This window comes from Fundulus heteroclitus, chromosome 12 (genome assembly GCF_011125445.2).
Source record: "Fundulus heteroclitus isolate FHET01 chromosome 12, MU-UCD_Fhet_4.1, whole genome shotgun sequence".
Classification (NCBI taxonomy): domain Eukaryota; kingdom Metazoa; phylum Chordata; class Actinopteri; order Cyprinodontiformes; family Fundulidae; genus Fundulus; species Fundulus heteroclitus.
The window spans coordinates 2,170,799-2,192,472 of NC_046372.1; the positions used below are offsets into that span (position 1 = coordinate 2,170,799).

At 39.1% G+C, this 21,674-nt stretch overlaps 2 protein-coding genes across 3 annotated transcripts; one reads left to right on the plus strand and one right to left on the minus strand.

The window, feature by feature from the left end:
- The first annotated feature begins 197 nt into the window (after window positions 1-197).
- On the plus strand, window positions 198-10,856 carry svopa (SV2 related protein a). 2 transcript variants are annotated; one of them, XM_012863368.3, is made up of 16 exons: window positions 198-356; window positions 2,582-2,739; window positions 2,853-2,938; window positions 3,022-3,120; window positions 3,816-3,887; window positions 5,450-5,574; window positions 5,664-5,727; window positions 5,819-5,944; window positions 6,021-6,149; window positions 6,261-6,334; window positions 7,916-7,992; window positions 8,093-8,197; window positions 9,818-9,929; window positions 10,008-10,089; window positions 10,177-10,266; window positions 10,355-10,856. In XM_012863368.3, exons 1-16 carry the CDS (start codon window positions 322-324, stop codon window positions 10,568-10,570), a joined length of 1,650 nt encoding a protein of 549 aa, XP_012718822.2. In that variant the 5' UTR covers window positions 198-321; the 3' UTR covers window positions 10,571-10,856. The 2 variants fall into 2 exon arrangements, with proteins under 2 accessions (XP_012718822.2, XP_035999569.1); XM_036143676.1 differs by having other exon boundaries at window positions 218-304.
- Window positions 10,857-14,799: 3,943 nt separating this feature from the next.
- dao.2 (D-amino-acid oxidase, tandem duplicate 2) lies at window positions 14,800-20,648 on the minus strand. Its single transcript, XM_012863575.3, has 11 exons — window positions 20,554-20,648; window positions 19,532-19,732; window positions 19,322-19,436; window positions 18,873-18,949; window positions 18,536-18,601; window positions 17,570-17,624; window positions 17,285-17,389; window positions 17,125-17,207; window positions 16,743-16,860; window positions 15,331-15,429; window positions 14,800-15,238 (listed from the first exon to the last, which is right to left on the minus strand). The coding sequence occupies exons 2-11, from the start codon at window positions 19,723-19,725 to the stop codon at window positions 15,113-15,115; spliced, it is 1,038 nt and encodes a 345-aa protein (XP_012719029.2). The 5' UTR covers window positions 19,726-19,732; window positions 20,554-20,648; the 3' UTR covers window positions 14,800-15,112.
- Window positions 20,649-21,674: the final 1,026 nt, after the last annotated feature.

Genomic DNA, 21,674 nt, shown 5'->3' on the forward strand with positions numbered 1-21,674 from the left:
AAAGTGCATGGGGTGTAAATGCTGTTGCAAGGAATATTATTTATAGATATTTCTACTCTGTTCAGTCATTAATAGAAATCGGTGATTTGGTTAATTTTTTTTTCCTGCCCCCTCTCTCTGTGAAGGTTGCAGGGTCCTGTGCTCACCCCCGTCTGAACAGAAGTCACGTGGATCCTCCTGAGCTCAGCCAGCGCGGCCTCTGATTGGCTGCCAGCGGACGCCCCGGACCGAGTCGCTCTCCTCGGTGCTGAAAACGCAGACCGTCTCGATAATGTGAACGGCGATGAGGCCAAAAGGAGCATCGGTAATAAAAATACAAATATGGACGATGACCTTTTTCAGCTGAGACAACTTCCGTGAGTAGACTATAGTTAGTATATCGATGCAGGGGTTGTAGTGTTTTTTTGTTACCTATTTTCGAGCGTGACAGCTCGATGCGTCGCTCACTGACTGCTTCGTGTTTGTTTCATTAGCTCATCACAAATACCCTGACAGTCCTCAAACACAACACTCATCTATACACTTACACTGCAGAGACTCAGTGTTAGATTCATAAAGATAAACATAATTTTGTCCCTTTTTGTGTTTACACGTTTTTTGTATAAGCAGATAGTTAACGAGCCGGGTTGTTGTGATTTGTGCTGATCTAGACTTGCCGCGGAGTTTGCAGTCATGACTCAGTACATAACATGGTTTATGTAAACCTGTCTGCATGTAAATCAATTACACTGAAGACTTTGCTGTTATTTTAGCAGCATTCTTCTTCCACAACAAGTGCATAGGTATTTTATAAATATTAATATGTTTTAATTTTGAATTTTAATATTTTTATAGGAAATACACTTATTGTATATTAATGTTAGTACGGAACGGGAATAGTTTGATATTGCCATGTATGCATTCCTAAAGATATCTTCATGGACCTCTTGCAGACTTAAATGCAACCCTGATGCTTCACAAAGCATGGAGGTCATGTCCTCTAATTGCTGTGATTAAGACATCACAGGCACACTCCATTCTTTGTAAGTGCAACTATTAATCTTGTGCATGTAGGAGAAGATTATAGGTTTTCCACCCTATTTGAGTATCTAACCTCTTAGAATGTTTTTGAAATAGGGTCCACAGCATTTAAAAGTCCTGATGTGGTTCATCCATTTCATCCCAGTGTCACCAGTTTGCAGATTTACAGCCAAAAGTGCGCTAACATAATAAAGGCAACTACCTCAGTTACCTCAATTGTAATCCGCTTTGCACTTCCAACGCAGTTGACATGTCACTTTTCTGACATTTCAGAAGTCAATGATCCTGCTTTTTTTTTCCTTTCTTTTTTTGCAAGAAATAATTAATTCATGTAGCTAGAAACTGTCCTTAAACAACTGCATCTTGATCATTTCACATTGTTTATCACATCCTTTTGGCACAGAAATGTACATAGGACAAAGCTATAATGGATACTGTTGATATAATTTTTTATCACGCATATAAAAGTTGGCAAAGTAGGTTAGAATATTATTGCTACCTCAAAATCATGCATACTAGGGTACCCCATCTCAATTCAGTGAGTACAGGGGTCAGCAACCCTGAATAGTATTAAATGTGTAACAAAAAGCAATGAATGAGCTTTTAAATTATTAAGTATTAACTTAAAAGATGAGGAATCAGCTGCAGTTGTCTAAAGAAAATAGAATTGTCAAAAATGGTTATGGCTGGTTTTAAGATGTATTGCAATGCCTTAATATTATTGTATTAGTGTATAAACAGACTGTAACTCAGAGTTGGACCATATATAACACATACAATCTGAAATTGGTGAATTTCTGGCCTAGGCTAAAGAGGAAACCTGGTGTAACAACATTAGGTGCTCCATTGTGTTCTTTGCTGAAGATGGAGAAAAATCATCACCAAGCATGTTACAGGGGACTGATTCACTCATTGTAAAATTTATAAACGCAAGAAAGTGAACAGCAACAAAAAAGAAACTTGCAATCTTTTTCATCTTGTCCAGCAAAAATCATGTATTTTCTTAACCTTTAAAGCAAAGTGATTTCTCTGTCATAGGAGGCGTTGAATTTCCCCTTTTGTTGAAGGTCTTGGCACCACATTATAATCAACAACTGCAAAAGCAGCTTTACAAAAATAACTGTACGTCTGTCCATTATCTATATCCACTTATCCGTGCAGGGTTATGGTGGGCAGGTGCTTATCTCCAGTGGACAATGGGTGAGGCAGGTTATACCCTGGAGAACTTGCCATTTCACCACAGGACAACACAGAGACACAAATCCACACACACACACACACACACACACACACAAACAAACAAACCCAAGGGCAGTTTAGAGAGACTAATTAACCAATTAACAGTCGTGATTTTAGACTGTGGGAGGAGGCCGGAGTACCTAAAGAGAACATGCAAACTTGATACAGAAGGACCAGAGGCTGGAACTCAGAACCTTCTCGTGCAAGGATACAGCGCTACCAGCACTTCACAACAATGAACTATTCAGATATGTCAGTGTATTTCTATGTCATTTTCACACACAAAAATCTTCTTCTTTTATTTTTTTTACCCTTTTTGCAGTGTTGTCCACTTCCGTCGTACAGGTGAAAGCCCACGCTCTGCGGAAGATTTTGAAAGCTCAGAGCAAGATGTCCGACCAGCAGAGCCTGTTGATCCGGAGTCTGTGGCGCTTGCAGAAGAAGCACCGGTGCCTCGAGAGTTTGCCAATCCAACTGAAGGTGCATTATCTTAGTGCTCGGCTTCTTTCCTCTATGTCCTACACTTTTCCATTCAATTTAAGTATTATATTACAAAATATTATTCTAGATTACCATACTTCTCATTTTCTCAGACACATTTATGGTGGAGGATGCTGTGGAGGCCATAGGCTTTGGCACATTCCAGTGGAAACTCTCCATCCTCACTGGCTTGTCCTGGGTGAGAATTGCTCACCAAAGGTTTGTCCTTGTCCACTCCAACACGAATTGTCCTGAATGTCTCTGGGCTTCCTGTTTGTGCAGATGGCTGATGCTATGGAGATGATGATACTCAGCATCTTAGCCCCGCAGCTCCACTGTGAATGGAGACTGCCAAGCCTCGAGGTGGCACTGCTCACGTCGGTAAGAGCTTCCGAAGGTTTGTAAAGTGATCCTGCCTGCAGTGCTTGATAAATGAATAATTTGATTGAACAAGAGTATTTGGGTTTGTTTACAAATAAGTGTTTATATAAAGCAGGAATCACAATGCATGACTGTGCTGTGATTTGTTTGGTTGGTTGTCAAAGCTATGTTTAGGAAAGAATTGGGGGTAAAGGTCACAAATGCAGACGCTCAGGAAGCTTGTTTAGAAGAATTCAATAACTAAACACAGATTCTAGGGAGGCAAATAAAAACGCAGGGCCTGGTTGCATAAGAGAAGGCAAACTGAGAATCTGACTGATAAACAAGAAAACCAATGTAAATATATGTTGATGGAAGAGGGTTAACAGATGAGTTGATGGGTACAATGAAGGAAGTAGTGAAAAGGGAAGCTAAAAGAAAGGATTGCTGTAGAAATCTAAAAATGGTCATTGTGAACTACAGGAGCTGAGCCTGGCAAATTAAAAGAGAAACCCAATTTATACAGAAAGATTAAACCCAAACCTGGAAAACAATAAACCTCAGACCTTGACGATATGTAATGTCGCGATGATGATTGCGCTTGTGCTTAATAAAGGGAACTGTTGTTCTCCAAGACTGTAGAAGCATTAGACTATGCATGACTTACTGAACCTGCTCACACTAAATACTAATGACTTTTTCCATTATTGACACAGGCAGTGTTCATTGGAATGATGATTAGCTCTTCTCTTTGGGGAAACATATCTGATAAATATGGCAGAAAGATGGTGAGTTCCACTGAAAATGTTGTGTAACACAAATGATTTATGCAGCGCCCTGCAAAAGTACTCACAATCTACAACGGTTCCCACACTTGGTCGCTTTACAAGCACAAGCTTTAGAGTATTTTATTGAGACGTTACTTGATCGCCCAGCACATAACAGTATGTATTTGGGAAGTGGAAGGAAAATAGTATATTTATTTACAATTTCTGAGAAAAATAAACTGCTAAATCAGGATGTGTGGTTTTCATGTGTACTCTGCCCTTTTACTTTGATATTCCTAATTAAGTCGCTTCCTTTGTAACTGGAATCCACCTGTGCTACATTTAAATTCAGAATAAATCCAGCTTTTCTGTGAAGCTTGCTGAGGTTTGTTTGAGAACAAAGAGCGCAGAATACAAGACACGGATTAAGTTGTTGAGAAGTTTAGAGCAGAGTTAGGTCATAAAACGATTTGCTAACTGCTGAACATCTTAACGATACACTTTTCCCTCCATTATCTGAAAATAAAAACAGTTTGGCAAGAGTACAAACTAACCAACACATGGCTATCTACCTAAACTGACTAGGAGAGAGTTGAGAGAGACGCAAGGTACCTCTGGAGGAGCTGCAGAGATTCACAGCTCTGGTGGGAGAATCTTTTGACAGGACGACTATTCGCTGTGCCCGTCACAAATCTGACCTTTATGGAAATATAACTAGAAAAAAAACTAAAGCATATAAGATCTTTATTTTGAGTTTGAGAAAAATAATTTTCGTTACAGTCACTACAGAGTGTATACAACACTATCACAATGAGCATCAATGCTGTAGCGATGCTTTTTTTCAGCTGGGAATAGAGAAACTGAATGGATGAAGCTACATTCAGGGCAATCCTGGAATGAAAAAAATGTTAGAGGCTGCAAAAAACTGAGGCACAGGTTCATCCTCCAGCAGGACAGTTAGACTAAACCTCCAGCCAGAGCTGCTGGGGAATTGTTTAGATCAAAGCATATTCAGGTTTTATTACGTTCCAATCAAAGTCTTTATCTAAACCCAATTTGATCTGAGGTCAAGACTTGAAAACTGATATTCATAGATGCTCCTCCATCCGACTTGGCTGAGCTTGTCATGTACAACTTCAAAGGGCAACAATGTCTGTTTCTGGATGCAGAAAGCTAGCAGAAACTTAATCCAAAAGATCTGCAGCTGTAATAGCTGTGAAAGGCGGCTCTACAAAGCATGGACTCAGAAGGGGCTGAATACGAATATATGGCACACTTTTCAGCCTTTTGTTTTTTTTGTAAAAGATTTTGTAAATCTGGTGTCATATTTTTCCTCACTTAACAACTATGCACATGTTTTTAATGGTTTGTAAAAGAAAAAAAAATCCTAATAAAATACACTGAAGTTTGTAGTTGTAACAGAATTGATGGAAGAGCTCACAGGGTATGAATACTTTTGCAGGGCATGTGTACTTGTGCTTAGCTTTTAAATGAAGGAATCTTGAAATATACCCAACATCATTTACATTTATAAAAGGGCGGTGTTGTACATAAAATAAACTGCTGATCATATCCACAAACAGGGCTTGACGCTAAGTGTGCTTTGGACCATGTTCTACGGTATCATGAGCGCATTCGCTCCCATTTACGGGTGGATCCTGGTCCTGCGTGCGCTGGTGGGCTTCGGTATAGGAGGGGCACCTCAGTCGTGAGTACCCGTCACTCAAAGCTCTGAAAGCAGCAGTGAAACTAATGAACTGACTCGGTGTTTACACAGTAGTTCCTTACTCCTGTTAGGGTGACCCTGTATGCTGAGTTTCTTCCCATGAGATCCAGGGCCACATGCATCTTGTTGATTGAGGTAGGAGTCGCTCCACACTGCTACACCTCAACAAGTGTCTTTTTCCTTCTTACTATGTTTGTGTCCTGTTTATTTTATTTTATTCTTTCAGATTTTTTGGGCAATCGGCACAGTTTTTGAAGTCCTGCTAGCAATCCTGGTGATGCCCACTCTGGGCTGGCGCTGGCTGCTCGGCCTTTCCACCACCCCTCTCTTCCTTTTTGCCTTTCTGTGCTATGTAAGTTTAACAGGCAGTGAGGTTATGGTGGCGTTCTGGAATGACGTGTTTATCGCCGGTGTCCATGTGTTGACAGTGGCTCCCAGAGAGTGCTCGCTACGACGTGCTGACGGGGAACCAGGAAAAGGCTCTGGCCACTCTGAAACGTATTGCCTCAGAGAACGGCGTCCCCATGCCTCTGGGGAAACTCATTGCTGCCAGACAGGTACAGCACAGCCGGGCTTTGCCATGCAAGCACCAATAACTCTCTTCTCATCCGGGTGATCCTGTACCGCCAGCATTTATCTATTATTTTATATCTGTTATTTCAATTTAGGAAGATCGGGGGAAGATTCGTGACTTGTTTTCATCGCATCTCCGCTGCACTACAGTTCTTCTCTGGTTTATTTGGTAAATGGAACAAATCGTAACGCAGTCAAATGTTTTCTTCACGATCTTATCAACCCTCAGGATTATTAGTGCCTTCCCTTTTAATCAACAACTTTGTTTTAAATGGCTGTACCTATGTTCAGTGCCTTGAAAAAAACATCCATACCTCTTAAACCTTTCAACATTTTGTTACATCACAACCACAAACTTCAATGTATATCATTGGCATTTTCTATGATAGACCAACATTAAGTAGTGAATAATTGTGGAGGGGAGGATGCATGGTTTTCAAAACTTTTTACAAATAGAATTAAAAAAATGGTGGCATGCATTTGTGTTCAGGCTCCCTTAGTCAATGCTTTTTAGAATCACTTTCGCTGCCATGGCTGTTGTAAATCTTTTGTCTCTAGCAGTTTGGCACATGTATAAAACAAATTTTTATGCCCAGTCTTCTTTACAAAGGAACTCTGTGTCAGTCAGTAAAGGAGGTGATCTGGTCAATCTTATCTGACCAGATCACCTCCTTTTAAACAGGACTTCCTATAGATTTCTTTCAATAATAATTTTCATTTTTTAAACTCTTCCCTATAGAATAACTATAACAATATACAGTCATATTCAGTAAATTAGAATATGAAGTTTTAAGATTAAAGTTTGGAAGGAAATAAGTGTGCACAACTCTAAAAAGAGAAAAATAGGGTATTGGATGTATGCTTGGTTCTGGAATATCAAAAAAAAAATAATCTTGAAAACCAGCACTCCCAAACATTAGGAGTAGGATTACCTAAATGCTGCGTTTTTATTAGCTGGAGGTGGAAGAAATATAATTAACAGAAATAAAGGCCTTAAAACATAATCAGTTTGTGTCGGTCTATATAGTGTTGCCCTTAGTGAATTGAGTAAGTGAAATAAATGGACTTTCCAACAGTATTCTAATTTATTCAATATGACTGTACTATAAAATAAAGGTTAGATTTTTGAAGTGCACAACCAATAGTTGGCCTGTCAATAGATTCTCCCGCCGGAGCTGTGGATCTTTGAAGGTCGTCCAGATATTACTATAAGCCCCTTGGATGCTTCTCTAATTCATGTTCTCCCTGCTTTTTGGCAGTTTAGGTGTGCATTCATGACCTGGTAGGTTTGCAATTGTGTTATACTACAGATGATGGATGCTCTGTGAGATGTTCAAAGCATAGGATTTTGTTTCAAAAACGTCTGCTGGGTTCCTTGGTCTGCATGAGGCTGTTTGTCCTCTAATGTTCTCTAACAAACCCGAGGCCTTCACAGAACAGCTGGGTTGATACTGAGATTAAATAACACATAGGTGGACTTTATTTACTATTTAGATGATCACTGAAATGAACAGGACGCACAGGATTTCAGTGAAAAGTATTAAAAGTCAGCTGGCAGGGGAAAGAAATGCCACGTTACAGGTTGTAAAGTATTTTAAAACCATTGGTCATTTTCTTTTCACTTCACAGTTCTTCAGTACTGTTGTGTTGGTCTGTCACATAAAATCCCAGCAAAATGCTTTGCTGTTTGTGGCTGTAACGCAGCTAAACGTGGAAAGCCTGATTTCACGTTGCATCTCTGTCAGCGCAGGTTTGCAAACGCCTTCTCTTACTACGGACTGGTGCTGCTCACCACAGAGTTGTTTCAGGAGGGAGGTGCATGTGGAAGTGAGTCACAGAGGTCCTCACGCACCTAGAAAAACAGTCATGCTTCTGCAGAACAAGTCAGACCTTTGACTGATGGCCACTGTTTAATGTCTCCCTCTAGTGTCCAAAGGAGGTAAAAAGGAGCTCCGATGCAACCTGGAGTGTAAATACCTGAATTCTGACGACTACAAAGATCTGCTCTGGACAACATTATCTGAATTCCCCGGTAAATATATCAAACATGGCTTATTACATTGTTACAAACACAGATGTGTCCTCTCTGCAGCATTTTCTGATATTAATGCCTTTACCGTTGGACAGATTTTCTAAATAATATAATCACAATCATTTGTAAGACATTACCTAAACTAATGTGATTATTTAATTTGATATTTGAACCTGTACTCCAGTATACTGTGCGTTATTGTTTTAGACAGCAGGAGCTAGTATGCACAGTCAACAAAATAACATTAATGTTCATAGAAATTGAGAACTTGATGATGAATATTCCACATTTGTGGCACAACAGCCTTAAACCATCCACCATTCTCTTCAGACATTTTATTTACTTTTCTCATTACAAAAGACTCACAGTTTTACTTAACACATTGTATTACATTAAACAGAATAATCATTTGAACACTTTAATTATTGTGTCTATTATTTCAACATCTTGTTAGCTCTCACTGTACTTCCATACTACTAATGTTCAAGACACAAACTAACATTTGTACTGGTACCTCTCTATATGAAGTAGAGTAACATAGAAAGATTGTCATTAATTTATTTCAAAAAGGTAAGCTCATACATAGATTAATCAGACAGAGAATGATGTAATTTAAATGTTTATTTTGGTCAGTGGTTGTGTCTTACAGGTAATGAAAACCCCCAAAGGAATTTCTCAGAAGAGAAGCATGTTACATAAGATCAATAAAACGTCATCTGTAACACAGAAACAGTGGCATGATCAAATGCATGTCCATGAAGAGTTTTATATGCACATAATACATGGTGGAGCCCTGTTTTCTATGAGCTACTGTACCGATGCAGCGTGGCCTGGAGGTGATCAGCCTGTGGGTCTGCTGGGGCGCTGAGGAAGCCAAGGTTGCTTGGATAGCAACCTTAAAGATTCTCTATGGGGTTTGTGTGGGCAGGCCCTACATCCTGCTGGAGAATTAAATCAGTATATCTATGAAAAATGTGTCAGTCATGAGTGTTGTGTTTGTAAATGAGCCAAAATGCAGACAATAGCCAGGGAGCCACACAATGAAGTAAATGGTGGTTTAATAAAGCAACAAAAAGGCAAACTTACAGACTGGGCAGACGAAGAACAGGACCAGGAAACCAACAAGGACCTATGTTAGAACAGGGGGTAGCATAAAAAGAGGAACCAACAAATAGGAACAGGAAACTGGCAGTTTAAATAGGGGAGGAAACAGAGAGGAAGGCAGGTGAAAGTAATTAGCAACCGGTGACAGGCATGATGTTGATGAGCTGAGGGAGAGGGAGGCTCCATCCGAATACCCTTAATAATAGCTTCTAGCTCCTGTTCCTTGACCTTTCACAGGGTCAACAGTAAGAACTCTATTATAAAGAGGAAAGGAGCTTCGGACTACATATATATTTAATGTATTTAGAGCGCCGTCCTTTTTTTGTGTGTTTTTTTTTTTCCAATTTTTTCCAAGCTCACACACAGAGCAACATGTAGATTAAAGCATTACTTCTAAACTTTTTATTATAGTCATTTTCCTGCCATAATAAATATTTACCACATAATTTATCACATACTTAGAGGAGGGAAAAACTCTGCATGTTCAACATTAGTGACTGTGCTGACTCCCTGCAGGACTGCTGGTGACACTGTGGGCTATTGATCGTCTGGGCCGGAGAAGGACCATGGCGTTGTGTTTCCTTGTCTTCTCTCTGTGCATCATCCCTCTGTATGGATGTGTTGGGAGGTAAATTCTGCTTTTACATGTTGGGAATTGTAGTTTGATGTTTATCTGCTTCTTCTGACACCAGTTTCTCCTGTGCAGAGTGTCCATGACGGTGCTGATATTCATAGCCAGGGCATTTATCGCCGGAGGCTTCCAGGCAGCCTATGTTTACACTCCAGAGGTAATACACAGCAGCGTGCACTGTGAAGAAAAGAGAAAGCAGGGCGATAGAACCAGGGGATGGCAGCTTTCTCTGTGTTTTCTGCAGGTTTATCCAACAGCAACCAGAGCTCTGGGTCTGGGAACAAGCAGCGGAATGGCCCGAGTTGGCGCCCTCATCACTCCTTTTGTTGCGCAGGTACCAACTAAATAAAACGCATTAAAAACAAAAAAGTGCGCTTGATTTCTGAGTTTATTCTTTTTTTAAATTTTTTCCCCTCCTGCAGGTGATGCTGGAGTCTTCGGTGTACCTGGCCCTCTCTGTGTACTGCTGCTGCTGCCTGTTTGCAGCGGTTGCCTCCTGCGCTCTGCCCATTGAAACCACAGGCCGGGGTCTGCAGGAGTCCAGCCACCGTGAGTGGGGGCAGGAGATGGTGGGCCAAAAATCAGAAGATGTCGCAAACTCCAACTCTGACTCCCAGGGTTCAGAACAAGTTGGCTGAGGTACAAACGGAAGGTCGGGAACAGCGGCGAGACCAGATGAGAAGATGGGAGAAAGCTAAAGTTTGCCCTTCTTGTATGTTTTCTCCTAAGAGCCAGGCAGCATAATTATTATTATTTTTTTTACATCACATCACTGTATGTAAAGTCTGTAAACACCACGGGTGTCACAGGGTTGCCACTGTTAAACTACGCACACCCACTGAGACCAAAAGGATGTCCAGAATTTCAGGACAGGATGGTGAAAATGAGAAACAGGGCCAATAAGAAGTCTGAAAGTGATAAAAATGTATCTTCATACAACTATCTTTCTTTAAAAGAGCCTTAAAACAACCTATTCAGTTTGTGGCAGAGACAACCTCTGGACTCTTTGAAAAAGCTGCTTCTGTAGTTTACAAAGCGTACTGAACATATTATTTCCCAAGTATTCTTAGTAAGGAAATACCATCTTCTCATGTACATGTAAGTTGCCTGCTGAAATGCACTTTAACTTTCAAAAAAAGTTATTGCTGGAATAGAAAAATAACTCCTCAACTTAACTGACCAGCTTCATAATGTAGGTTTTTTCATTGAACAGTCCCATTTATTGGAGTAAATATAGATTCCCTGTAGGAGAACCCTGGTTGTCTTGCAAACATCAGACCTCTTTATTATATTATGTGATTTATTTTCATTGTCTTCTTTGCATTAAGGCACACATGAAAGGCCAAAAATGATTTTGAAGGTCTAATCATGATATGTGTTTTTAATTTATAACAAATGTTTAAATTTCCTGAAGCTGTGAGTGGAGAGTAAGAAGTGGTTTAACATGATACTGTGGATAGCGTTTCTACATTACAGCACAAACAGAGAGAGTCTGTAGAGTTTTCCAAAAATGTGTTCAGTTTACGCCTCTAAGAACTGGCAGATTTAGATTTAAGGTACTTTTCTTTATATCACCAACATATTTCTTTTGAATGTAAGTAGTATTGCACATTTCAGAGTGCTCCAGTCAGAGTCCGTGCTAGAATATTATGGAGAATCAATGAGGGTGATGGCAAGGAGGCCTGCTCATCACCAAAGCTAAATCATCAAAATACCAATGGATATGCACAGAAAGCTGCTCAGCCATTAAAGGAAGGTTTTGACTGCCAACAAATAAGTTGTTATTGATTATTGAGAAGGTTATAAGTCATATTCCATTTTTAATAATGTACATGAAAGTAGATTTTTAACAATTAATACTTTCTTTGATATCGTTGCTTTATCCTTTGATGGCTGCCTGTCTCATTTCTTGTCAGAAACAAACTTCTTAGTTGAAAGAAAATATTTGAAATCCAAATCTGCTTGGTGTATGAATAATTTTGGCCTTATTTTAACATTCAAAGGACCGTTCTGACAATGGCATGTAAACATTAAACAACTACATTAACAATATATCAATAAACTTCCTGATCAATTCCTTCCATCTGCACAATACATAGCTAAAAAAATTAAATACAATAAAAAAATAGTCAATTACTGAGCTTGACCATAAAAGTCCAATATGTTGTAGGCAAACTATAGTATATAGTATAGTAAACTCTGTTTTACATTATATATATATATATATATATATATATATATATATATATATATATATATATATATATATATATATATATATATATATATATAAAGAAAAGGCTGTTTAATTTAGCTGTTATCAATAAAGGGGAAGCTGATACATGTCAGACTGTAGTTATGGTCACTTTCATGACATGATTAGTGCTTTTTAATTCATTTGTGTCTGATGCTCATCAATCTTCAATGACATTACAAAAAAAAAAACTACAGCCTCAAATATGTTATTGCAGTATCTAAGGAAGTTGGGGAAAAGGGCTTAGACCGAGAACAAACTGTTTGAGTTTTTTTAGTTTTTTACTCATAAGTATTGCAGGACACCGGATGGGAGTATTTGGCAAAAGTATTTATACTGTTTAAACATTTGTTTTTATCACATTACATACTCTAACTTCACACATTATAGTAAGATTTTATGTGACAGACCAACACAGAGTCAGACAGAATTATGTTTAAATAATGTTTAATGATTAAATAAATAATCTCGTTCTCCTGCTGAAAGGTCAGACTCCAACTCAGTCTCAGGGCTTCTGCAGCCTCCAACAGGTTTTCTTTCATGATTCACCTCAATTTAGCTTAATCAATCTCCTTTGACCAGCTTCCCTATGGAAGAAAATGACCATCACAACTTGACGCTGCCGTCGGCATGTTTTACCAAGAGGAGACGTGATGTATTTACGGTTAAGTGCAGTCTTTTTTATTAAACATATAGGCCAAAAAGTTACATTTTGATCTCATCTGACCAGAGCACTTTTTTCCATTTGCCTCTCTCGTGGCCTAAAAGCAAATTGAGATGTTATTTCTTATGACTGTCTTTAGGCAATGCCATTTTTCTTGTCACTCCTCCGTAAAGGCTGGATTTGTGTCGTGCACAACTCATAGTTGACTTTTGCTGGTGAAGGTTCTCAGTCATCCAGGTCATGGTCATTCCAAAAAAAAGTTAAAAACAAAGCAACTGGACTTGTTTTCCGTAGTTAAAGACGTTTCGCTTCCTCTCCAGGAAGCTTTCTCGATTGAAAAAGTCTGGAGTAATGATGCAGTACCAAGTATCATGTGCAGCTTGTTACTCCACATTACTCCAGACTTTTGAATTGAGAAAGCTTCCTGGAGAGGAAGCGAAACGTCTTCAACTACGGAAAACAAGTCCAGTTGCTTTGTTTTTAACTTTTTTTGGAATAGTTGACTTTTCAACGCGAAACTGTAACAGAGTTACCATAAGTCTTTGTGTTCTTCTCTGATTAATGCTCTCATTGCCCAGGTTGCTAGTTGCTTGACCATTTCTTGGTAGGTTTACAGTTGTGCTATACCATTTCCATTTTTAAATTATGGATTGATCAGTGTTTTGTGAGATGTTATAAGCTTGGGATATTATTTTAGAACCCAACTCTGCTTTAAACCTCTCTACAACTTTACTCCGGACCTGTCTGCACTGCAAAAAGGGAACTAAATTACAATGATTTCAAGAAAATTTCACTTACTTTTAGCTCTGTTTTTGCAGTGTGGTGTGTTCCTGGGTCTTCACGATGGAGTTTGTTGACTAATGCTCTCCAGCCTTCACAAAATGGCTGGTTTTATATTGAGGACAAATCTCAGTAATTACTATTTACCAAATGAGAGGACTGTTGAAGCAGGTTGGTGGCACTGGAGGTCATAGAGCCAAAAACACAATGTTTTAGACTTTTTTCTATGAAAATTGGAAAACCATATATCATTATCTTTTTATGTTTTTATATATCAATTATGTGATACTTTACGTTGGTCTAACACATAAAATCCCAATAAAAACCACAATCTTGTTAAGATTTGTGGTTTTAATGTGACAAAGTTTAAGGGGTGTGAATACTTTTGCAAGGCACTATACAATTCAGCCACTTCACGATGCTGCTATCTAAAACATGTTCTGCTCTTAAGGGATTCTTGCCCTAAAATGTGCTACAAGGTTTATTCATAAAGTGAAGGTAAAGTCCAGATGGGAAAGTTAAAGCATCCGTTACATATTTACTTATTTTCAGGCCGAAATCAGGAATTTGGCTATTTTACCTTAACAGTAGATTTCCAACCAAATCAGAGGCTAAATGTAATAAGTTCTCCTCCTCACTGGGAAACAAGTTTAGAAAGATTCCTAGAGATTGACGTGTGCATTAGTAAAAGGTCGCTGAAGTCGACAACAAAGAATCCAGACAGTCAATCTCATGTGATCAGCCAAAATGGACTGCCCAGAGTTTTTTATTTTTTTTTATTTTGAAAAATGATGTTGCTACTCATGTACAGCTATTCCTCTACTGACCCAGACAACTTGGCTCATCAGACTCTAACACCATATTCGCATTGACCCCCAGCTGTGATCGTCTACTGGATGTCATGTTCTCTATGTAAATTATGTAAAAAAGCAAACGGGGAAAAAAAAAAAAAACTAGTTCGATTGTTGTCTTTGCTTTTGTTGATATTCAAAAACGAGACGGAGACAGAGTTTGTTCATTTTAAACAGACAACATATCACCACACGGGTCCACCAAGGTGACTGACTCACCAGTGTTTGAGATATCGTGCAGCAGTACATGTCAGTGCGGTGGATGTAAATGTGTATGATACTACAGTAAATAAACTGTAAAAAAAAAAGATACTGATGGAGTAGTTTTATTATTTATTTATAAAATTAAGGCAATTTCATAATCTGTAACCAATGCATCTACTACAAACTAAACTTAAATAAGATTGAAATACTGACAATTTCATTGTTTTATTTTTTTTATATCACTCAAAACTTCATATTAATCAAAGGCATCTCATGTTGTAGTGGTGTCATTAGGGCTCCAACAACATTTACAGAATACATCTTTGCTTTAGACGTTAGCTTTGTTGAGGACAGCGGGAGTGCTGGTGCTGAATTTTGGAAAGGGAAGAGTCCCCCCCCCCCCCGATCGCTGCTGCTGGACTCGTGGTTACAGCCGAGCTTTTGGACGTCTGCCCTGCTGTTCCACGATCTGACCGAAGAGCCTCGCCGCCTCCTCAGCGCAGCCTCGGTGAATGGTGAGACCATAACCACCATGGCCGTAGTTGTGAATCACCTGGAAGAGTGCACCGCTGTTTTTTTTTTTTTCCAAGAAGCTAGCTAGCAGAAAGTTAATGATTAAAGTGCTGATTTTCTGCTGGAGTTTACCTCGATTGCGGAGGCACCAGACCGTATGGTCTCACGCTCCAGGCGGACTTTGCTTCGGACAGGCCTGAGACCGGCCCAGTCCTCTACTATCCTGGCATGCTGCGGAGAACAAAACAGCAACGAGACATAAGAAGAAGCCATGATCTTCAGCTATAATCAATTAAAATTAACTGCTAATCAAATTACAAAAATAAATAAAACACATTATTCTCTCTCAATGTGACTTCCCAGAGTTCCTTGTACACTGCAAAAAGGGAACTAAAAATAAGTAAAAAATTTCTTGAAATGAGTGTATTTTTCCTTGATTTGAGCAGGTAGATAAGACTATTTGCCAATAGAATGAGATTTTTGCACTTAAAACAGGAACAATTCATCTCTAAAATAACATAATAAGACATCCTGCACTTGAAATAAGACAATGGAGATGAATTGTTCCTATTTTAAGTGGAAAAATCTTATTCCATTGGCAAATAGTCTTATTTACCTGCTCTAATCAAGGAAAATACACTAATTTCAAGAAAATTTTACTTATTTTTAGTTCTGTTTTTGCAGTGTATGGATATAAGAGCAAAAGCGACATTTTAGTCCTATTGGCAAAATGCTAGATGAAATGGGGAATTAACAGTGCACATCACTCTGAACACTAAGTGAGACATTATGTTAGTCGGATCATAGTTCAGAGTTAATGGGGAAGAGGATGGAGTTAGATGAAGGGCAGTCCTGCTAGCAGAAAACCTGCGAGAGGCTGCAAAGGATTTGAGACTGATTAATCTTCCAGAAGGACATTGACCTTAAATAAAAAAATCCCCAGGTGTCCAATCCCAGTCTGTAAGGGCCAGTGTCCTGCAACTTTTAGCTGTAGCCCTGGTTCAACACACTTCAAACAAATGGCCAGATTACTTCCTCAACGCTCCTCGATTCAGGTGTGATGAGCCAAGTAGCAGGACACGTCTCTGGAGGACTGGAGTTTGACACCATTTGGTTGAGATCATATCAAATTGCTCCGTTACAACGGTCCAGTCAAAGTCCAGACAGAATACTTACAATTTTCAGATTTCATTGTTTTGTTTTAAATCCGATATGCATTATTTTCCTGTCCTGCCCTTCAGTGTATCATAAAAACACTTAAAAAAAAAAAAAACTCATTTGAAATTACACTGACAATTACTGTAATATGACAGAATGTGAGCAAAGTTAGGAGGTATTTATATTTTTAAAGGCACTATATCCTTCTGTCATTTGTTATGCATTTATACAGCCCGATGCACTAATGTCGGTTCTTATCTTGTGCATATTTTATTTGCATCTAAGGCAAGCTTTAAATGTTCTTAAGCACCACAGAAGGCTCAGTATAAATAATTAACTCCAGTAGAGACAGAGTGATTTCTTTTGGCCTTCTAACGTCATCTCACCTTGAGACTTGGCTCAAGCTGACATGCATTTTCCCAGATGTTCTCGTGGTCAGTGGAGTTGTTCTGCTCACTCCAGTTTCCCAGCTGGAAAACCCCTCCTACAGTCACAAGACGGCTCCTGCAGACACAGAGGATCTGTGAGCGGATGAAAACAAGTCTGACTTTCTGACCTCACCGTGCAACAATCCCAAACAAGGTCTGTAAGCACAAATCAACACCACTAGAAAAGCAGGAGGTAAAACTGCCCAAAGGAAAAAAAAAAAAAAAAAAAACATCTGAGGCATGATATCAGTTAAAAGTTAACCAGTACAAACGCTGGTGCAAGAGTAATGCTAGTGTGAACATGCAGTGCAATGCAGTCTGCCAGGTCAGTAGAAATTACCCTGGGATGATATATGGTGAATTGTACACTCCAACTTTAGTATTGTGGGTAATGATCCAGTGCTTCAGCCAGGGGGCGTCCACCTGAAACCCAGAGAAATGAGTAAGAAGAGCCGTTTCTGTAATGTCTGCACGGGCTTCTCAAAGCTTCTTGAGCTCACCTTAACTATCTGGCCACGGCCCGGTTTAAGGTCCGGGTCCGGCTGCAGCTCCCCAGATCTTATCCCGGTGCAGTTTATTATCACATCCGCCCCAGCATCAGAGAGCTAAACACAGTCACGGACGAGAAAAGGTAAAACTGTGTCAGGAGATGAAGTGTTAGGAGTCTTTGTACAAGAACGGAAACACGACAACCCTCATTAGTGGATGTTTGGACTTCAATGCAAGCAGCATTTGCTAAAAAGTGTAAAATGTTCAGTTGTAAAAATATAAAAGCTTACACTAACCTCTTTAAACGACTTGATTTTCCTGTGATAAAATCTAACACCCCTTTCTTTCAACCTGCAAAAACATAAAAAAAAGTTTTAACTTGAAGATAATCGAGACATGTCACGGAGATTTTATTATGTAAAATTTTGGGTATAGTCTGCCCTGAATAAAGTTTAATGCAACCAACAACCTTCAAAAGTCATTTATTGCATAAACAGAGTCAAACTGTGCTGTAATGCTGAGCTCCACATCTCAGGAAGGAGAAACTCTCTTTATAGAAAAGTGGCAAGAAGGAGGCCATTGTTGATGCTGGAGTTTGACACCTCAGAGTAACAGGGCCACCTTCCAGCAGGACTTTGTATCATTTTTTTCCCCCTCTTCAAAATCATGTGCCATGTGGTTCAGCTACATTAAATCCAGAGGAAGGCTCACCAGAAGGACAACAACACTAGAACACACAGCGGAACAATTTAGACCAAAGCACATGCATGTGTTGGAATGGCCTAGTCAAAGTCCAGACCTATTTCCAATTAAAATAGGCATCCATTTCCTTGCACTTCATAATCATTCAATACACTTTGTGTTGCTCACTCACGGGCACACAAAAAAATAAAAAATGTGCTCATGTTTCTAGTCGTAAACTGGAAAACTGTCAAAACTGTGATTATTTTTCTGATGCATTGTATTGATGGTTAATGTAATATAATACAGGCAGGCCGTTAAAATGTGTAGAGAGTTACAAGTTTTTCAAAAAGGGGACTATACCAGTAAAATGTGAAATAAAATAAACTCCAATAGATAGAAGGTTTTAAGTATAAATAATGTATCCCTATACTTGATTTGAGATTGATCATGTTCTTGTACAATATAATATGTAATTATTCCTATTAAGAAATAAATTAGATGAAAGTGCCACAAGACAAAAACATGAGTCAGAGGGAGAGGGAAAAAAATGCTGACTCAGCATCAAGTTATTTGCTCACCAGTTGGTCAGCCATGGTAAGTATGTTTTACCTTCCACCATGAGAGCTGTGTTGAACCAGCCATACCTGAAGAAATAAAGAGCTTTAATGGGAATCTGCTGTTTAGAAAGATAATAGAAACAAAACCTGAAATACAAATTGTGTCCCAGGAGGAAGTTACGTTTAGGTAAACCTACTGAAAAGAAAAAAAACGTTTACTTTGTTTATGTGTGCGTCGCAGGATAAACGTGGGCTGCATTTTTTTTTTTTTTTTATATTTGCTGTTACACTGGAAACATGATAAGAGATGTCGTCTGCTGCTTGACTGGCTTTAATGGCCGTTTCTGCAGGAACTCACGTGTATCCAGGAAACATTTGCAGCTCTCGCTCTGTGAGCCGTCTGAAGCCCAGGACGATGTCCTTAAATGAGGGCTCCTGCAATCAAAAACAAGTTCACTCACAGAACGTCAAAATGGCAATATATATATATATATATGTGAGAGTGTACAGAATCCCAATTAACTCTGTGTGTAACCCCAACCCTAGTGAGGCCTCTCTGTTGCCGTTTCCCAACCACTGCTGGCAACCACCCTTTGTTTGTGTGAACAAAGCTGTACTTCAGCGCAGCTGAGAGCCATTGAACTTTATCTATGCCCGACAATGAACTTCTTTGTAATAATTGTATAAATAATCTTAAGGAGGTTAAATTTTAGCTTTGCTCTTTGCTGTAAAAAAGGCTAACAAGTCCAAGTCTTATCTTTAAGGTTCTACTTCCAGTGCATTTTGCAAGATCAAAGCAGTACTCACTGGAAGGGGATCAGTGCAGAGGTTGTAGCCTGACTGGAGGAATATACCCATTTTTACAGCCTCAGGTGACTTGAGCCAATTTAGCAGGTAGTCAAAGGTCTCTTTATTCCACTTTCTAAAGATAGAAACAGACAGACCTTTTCATTGACTGTCACGTCTGGAGATAAAGAACAAATAAATTAAATCGATAATAAAAGAGACTGCACTCACGTTTCCTGGGTGTTGCCTTTATCGTAGAGGTACGGCTGCCAGAAGCCAGCGGCTCCATCGCTGGTGGTCAGAGGGGTGAAGCAGTCTGCATACACCTCAATGGTCAGTGGGCTGACTGTGGAGTGATACTGCTCATAGATGCTCTGGGCTGTTGACAGACCGATGACTCCAGCTCCAATCACTGCCACCCGCATCTTTGCACTAAAAGGAGACACATTAACACTCTCTGGCCTATAATTACTGCTTTGTGTGCACGCATATACTCAATCCATCCATCCATCCATTATCTAACATGGGGTAGCTGGTGCCTATCTCCAGCTGTCAATGGGTGAGAGGGAGGGTACACCCTGGACAGGTCGCCAGTCTATTGCAGGGCAATACTCAATCCAAAAAAGGTTAAAAAAAAAATCTGGACTTCTATTCTGAAGCTGACAAATTGTTTTTCAGATTCAGAATCGAATTTTATATATATATATATATATATATATATATATATATATATATATATATATATATATATATATATATATATATATATATATATATATCTTTTTTGGATTGATCATGACCTGGATGACTGTCAATCTTCACCAGCACACAGATATACTCAACATCAACTGTGACTTAAGATCCCACAAAACACAGGAAAGCTATTTAGGCCTACGTGCAACTTCTAACAATGTATGAAATTGTACATGAACGACATCAGACGCACTGAAAATAAAAAAAAAATGACAGTTTTTTCCTAAAGAAAGAAAAAATAAATGCATGCCCAGATCCAGGGGAAGTTACTGGACCATGCTCTGCAGCTCTGCGAACTTGGTGCAACAAGCATGCAGAGAGTTTTATGTAACCGGGGGGGGCGACGGGTTGGATAAATTTACATTTAAGTGGCACCATTAAGATATGCCACGTATTTATTAACAGGAAGGCCGAAAGAACTACAGAATGCACACAAAGTTAAGATAAAGCTATTTAGATAAAGAGCAAACCTTTGCAGAGAAGTTAGTTTATTGTCTTACCTGAGGATCAAGTCCCTACTGCACAGCGATCACTTCTAATCACTGACTGAGCTCCATTTCTATTGCTTCATGTGTCACATGGAGGAGGGCGGAGCCTGCAGCCAATCAGCTGCGGGAGAGATGCGTTCACGTCCCATCGTTGAAAGCACGACCACTGCAGACTCGGCGCACAGGTTACTTGTGATTCAAAGTCACTGACATGATAGGTAATACTTTCTTACACATCCACATAGAAAAACAACAAAGTTTCTACCTCCATTGGCGTCCAAATTGTCTTTGGGGTTCATTTGACCGTACGACTACAATTCAAGAGTGGGAAAAATGTTATTGTTAATAAACAAATTCAGACTTGAACTAAACTTGGCAAATAAATAGCCATTTATGAAGAAAGAGTGACCTATGCCCAGGTGCTGTTGCCAAAAGCTGACTATAAACGTTTTCTAGACTACGATAAATTAATACTTTTTGCCTTTTGGTTTTATAGGGTAAGCAAGCCTGTTTACGTTTCAAATTCGTAATGGTTTATAGATCCCTTGTATTCAAAAATCTATCTTGTGTGATTCAGATATTCTGTTTAATTTGTGCAAACTAAAAAAAAAGAAAAAAAAGAAATGTTACAAAAAAAGTCACATTTTCTTGAGATAGCTACAAAATGTTTGGACACCACTGTTCTTTTCACTCTCCTTAAAAAGTTATCAGACTAAAGAGAGTCTAAGCATGTCACGGCACCATCATTTTATTGCAGAGAAGATGGAATTAATTGATTTTGGGTCCCAAAAATGCAACATTAAACATCAGCCCTAAACTAAACTGTAGAAAGTGTGAAAATTACAGAACATACAAGAAAGGACATCAGTGCATGCTTCTATTTTCAGTAGGTTGACAACGTGTCTGTGTTTCCCTTGGTGTACCAAACCTCTTGGTCAATGACTGCTGGAGATAAGCACCAGGCTCCTGCAGCCCATTAAAGCGTGTTTAGACAAGCCTTGAGCTTCTCTGCTGCTCAGCTCCATAATTAGCGCCTTAAAAAGTTGTGAATTTCTGAAAGTTTAAATCAACAACTAAAACTATATTGATTACTGTGCTTTACCCAAAGGCCACAGATTAGGGTACTTTATAAG

What these genes read in the sequence shown, in the direction of transcription:
- svopa (XM_012863368.3), top strand. Translation starts at nt 322, where the DNA reads ATGGACGATGACCTTTTTCAGCTGAGACAACTTCC. An exon ending in GTTCTTCTCTGGTTTATTTG is followed by an intron (nt 6,335 to 7,915) that starts GTAAATGGAACA and finishes CTGTCAGCGCAG; the next exon opens with GTTTGCAAACGCCTTCTCTT. An exon ending in GGAGGGAGGTGCATGTGGAA is followed by an intron (nt 7,993 to 8,092) that starts GTGAGTCACAGA and finishes GTCTCCCTCTAG; the next exon opens with TGTCCAAAGGAGGTAAAAAG.
- dao.2 (XM_012863575.3), bottom strand. Translation starts at nt 19,725, where the DNA reads ATGCGGGTGGCAGTGATTGGAGCTGGAGTCATCGGTCTGTCAACAGCC. An exon ending in AAAGGCAACACCCAGGAAAC is followed by an intron (nt 19,437 to 19,531) that starts GTGAGTGCAGTC and finishes TTCTATCTTTAG; the next exon opens with AAAGTGGAATAAAGAGACCT. An exon ending in CAAATGTTTCCTGGATACAC is followed by an intron (nt 18,602 to 18,872) that starts GTGAGTTCCTGC and finishes TTATTTCTTCAG; the next exon opens with GTATGGCTGGTTCAACACAG.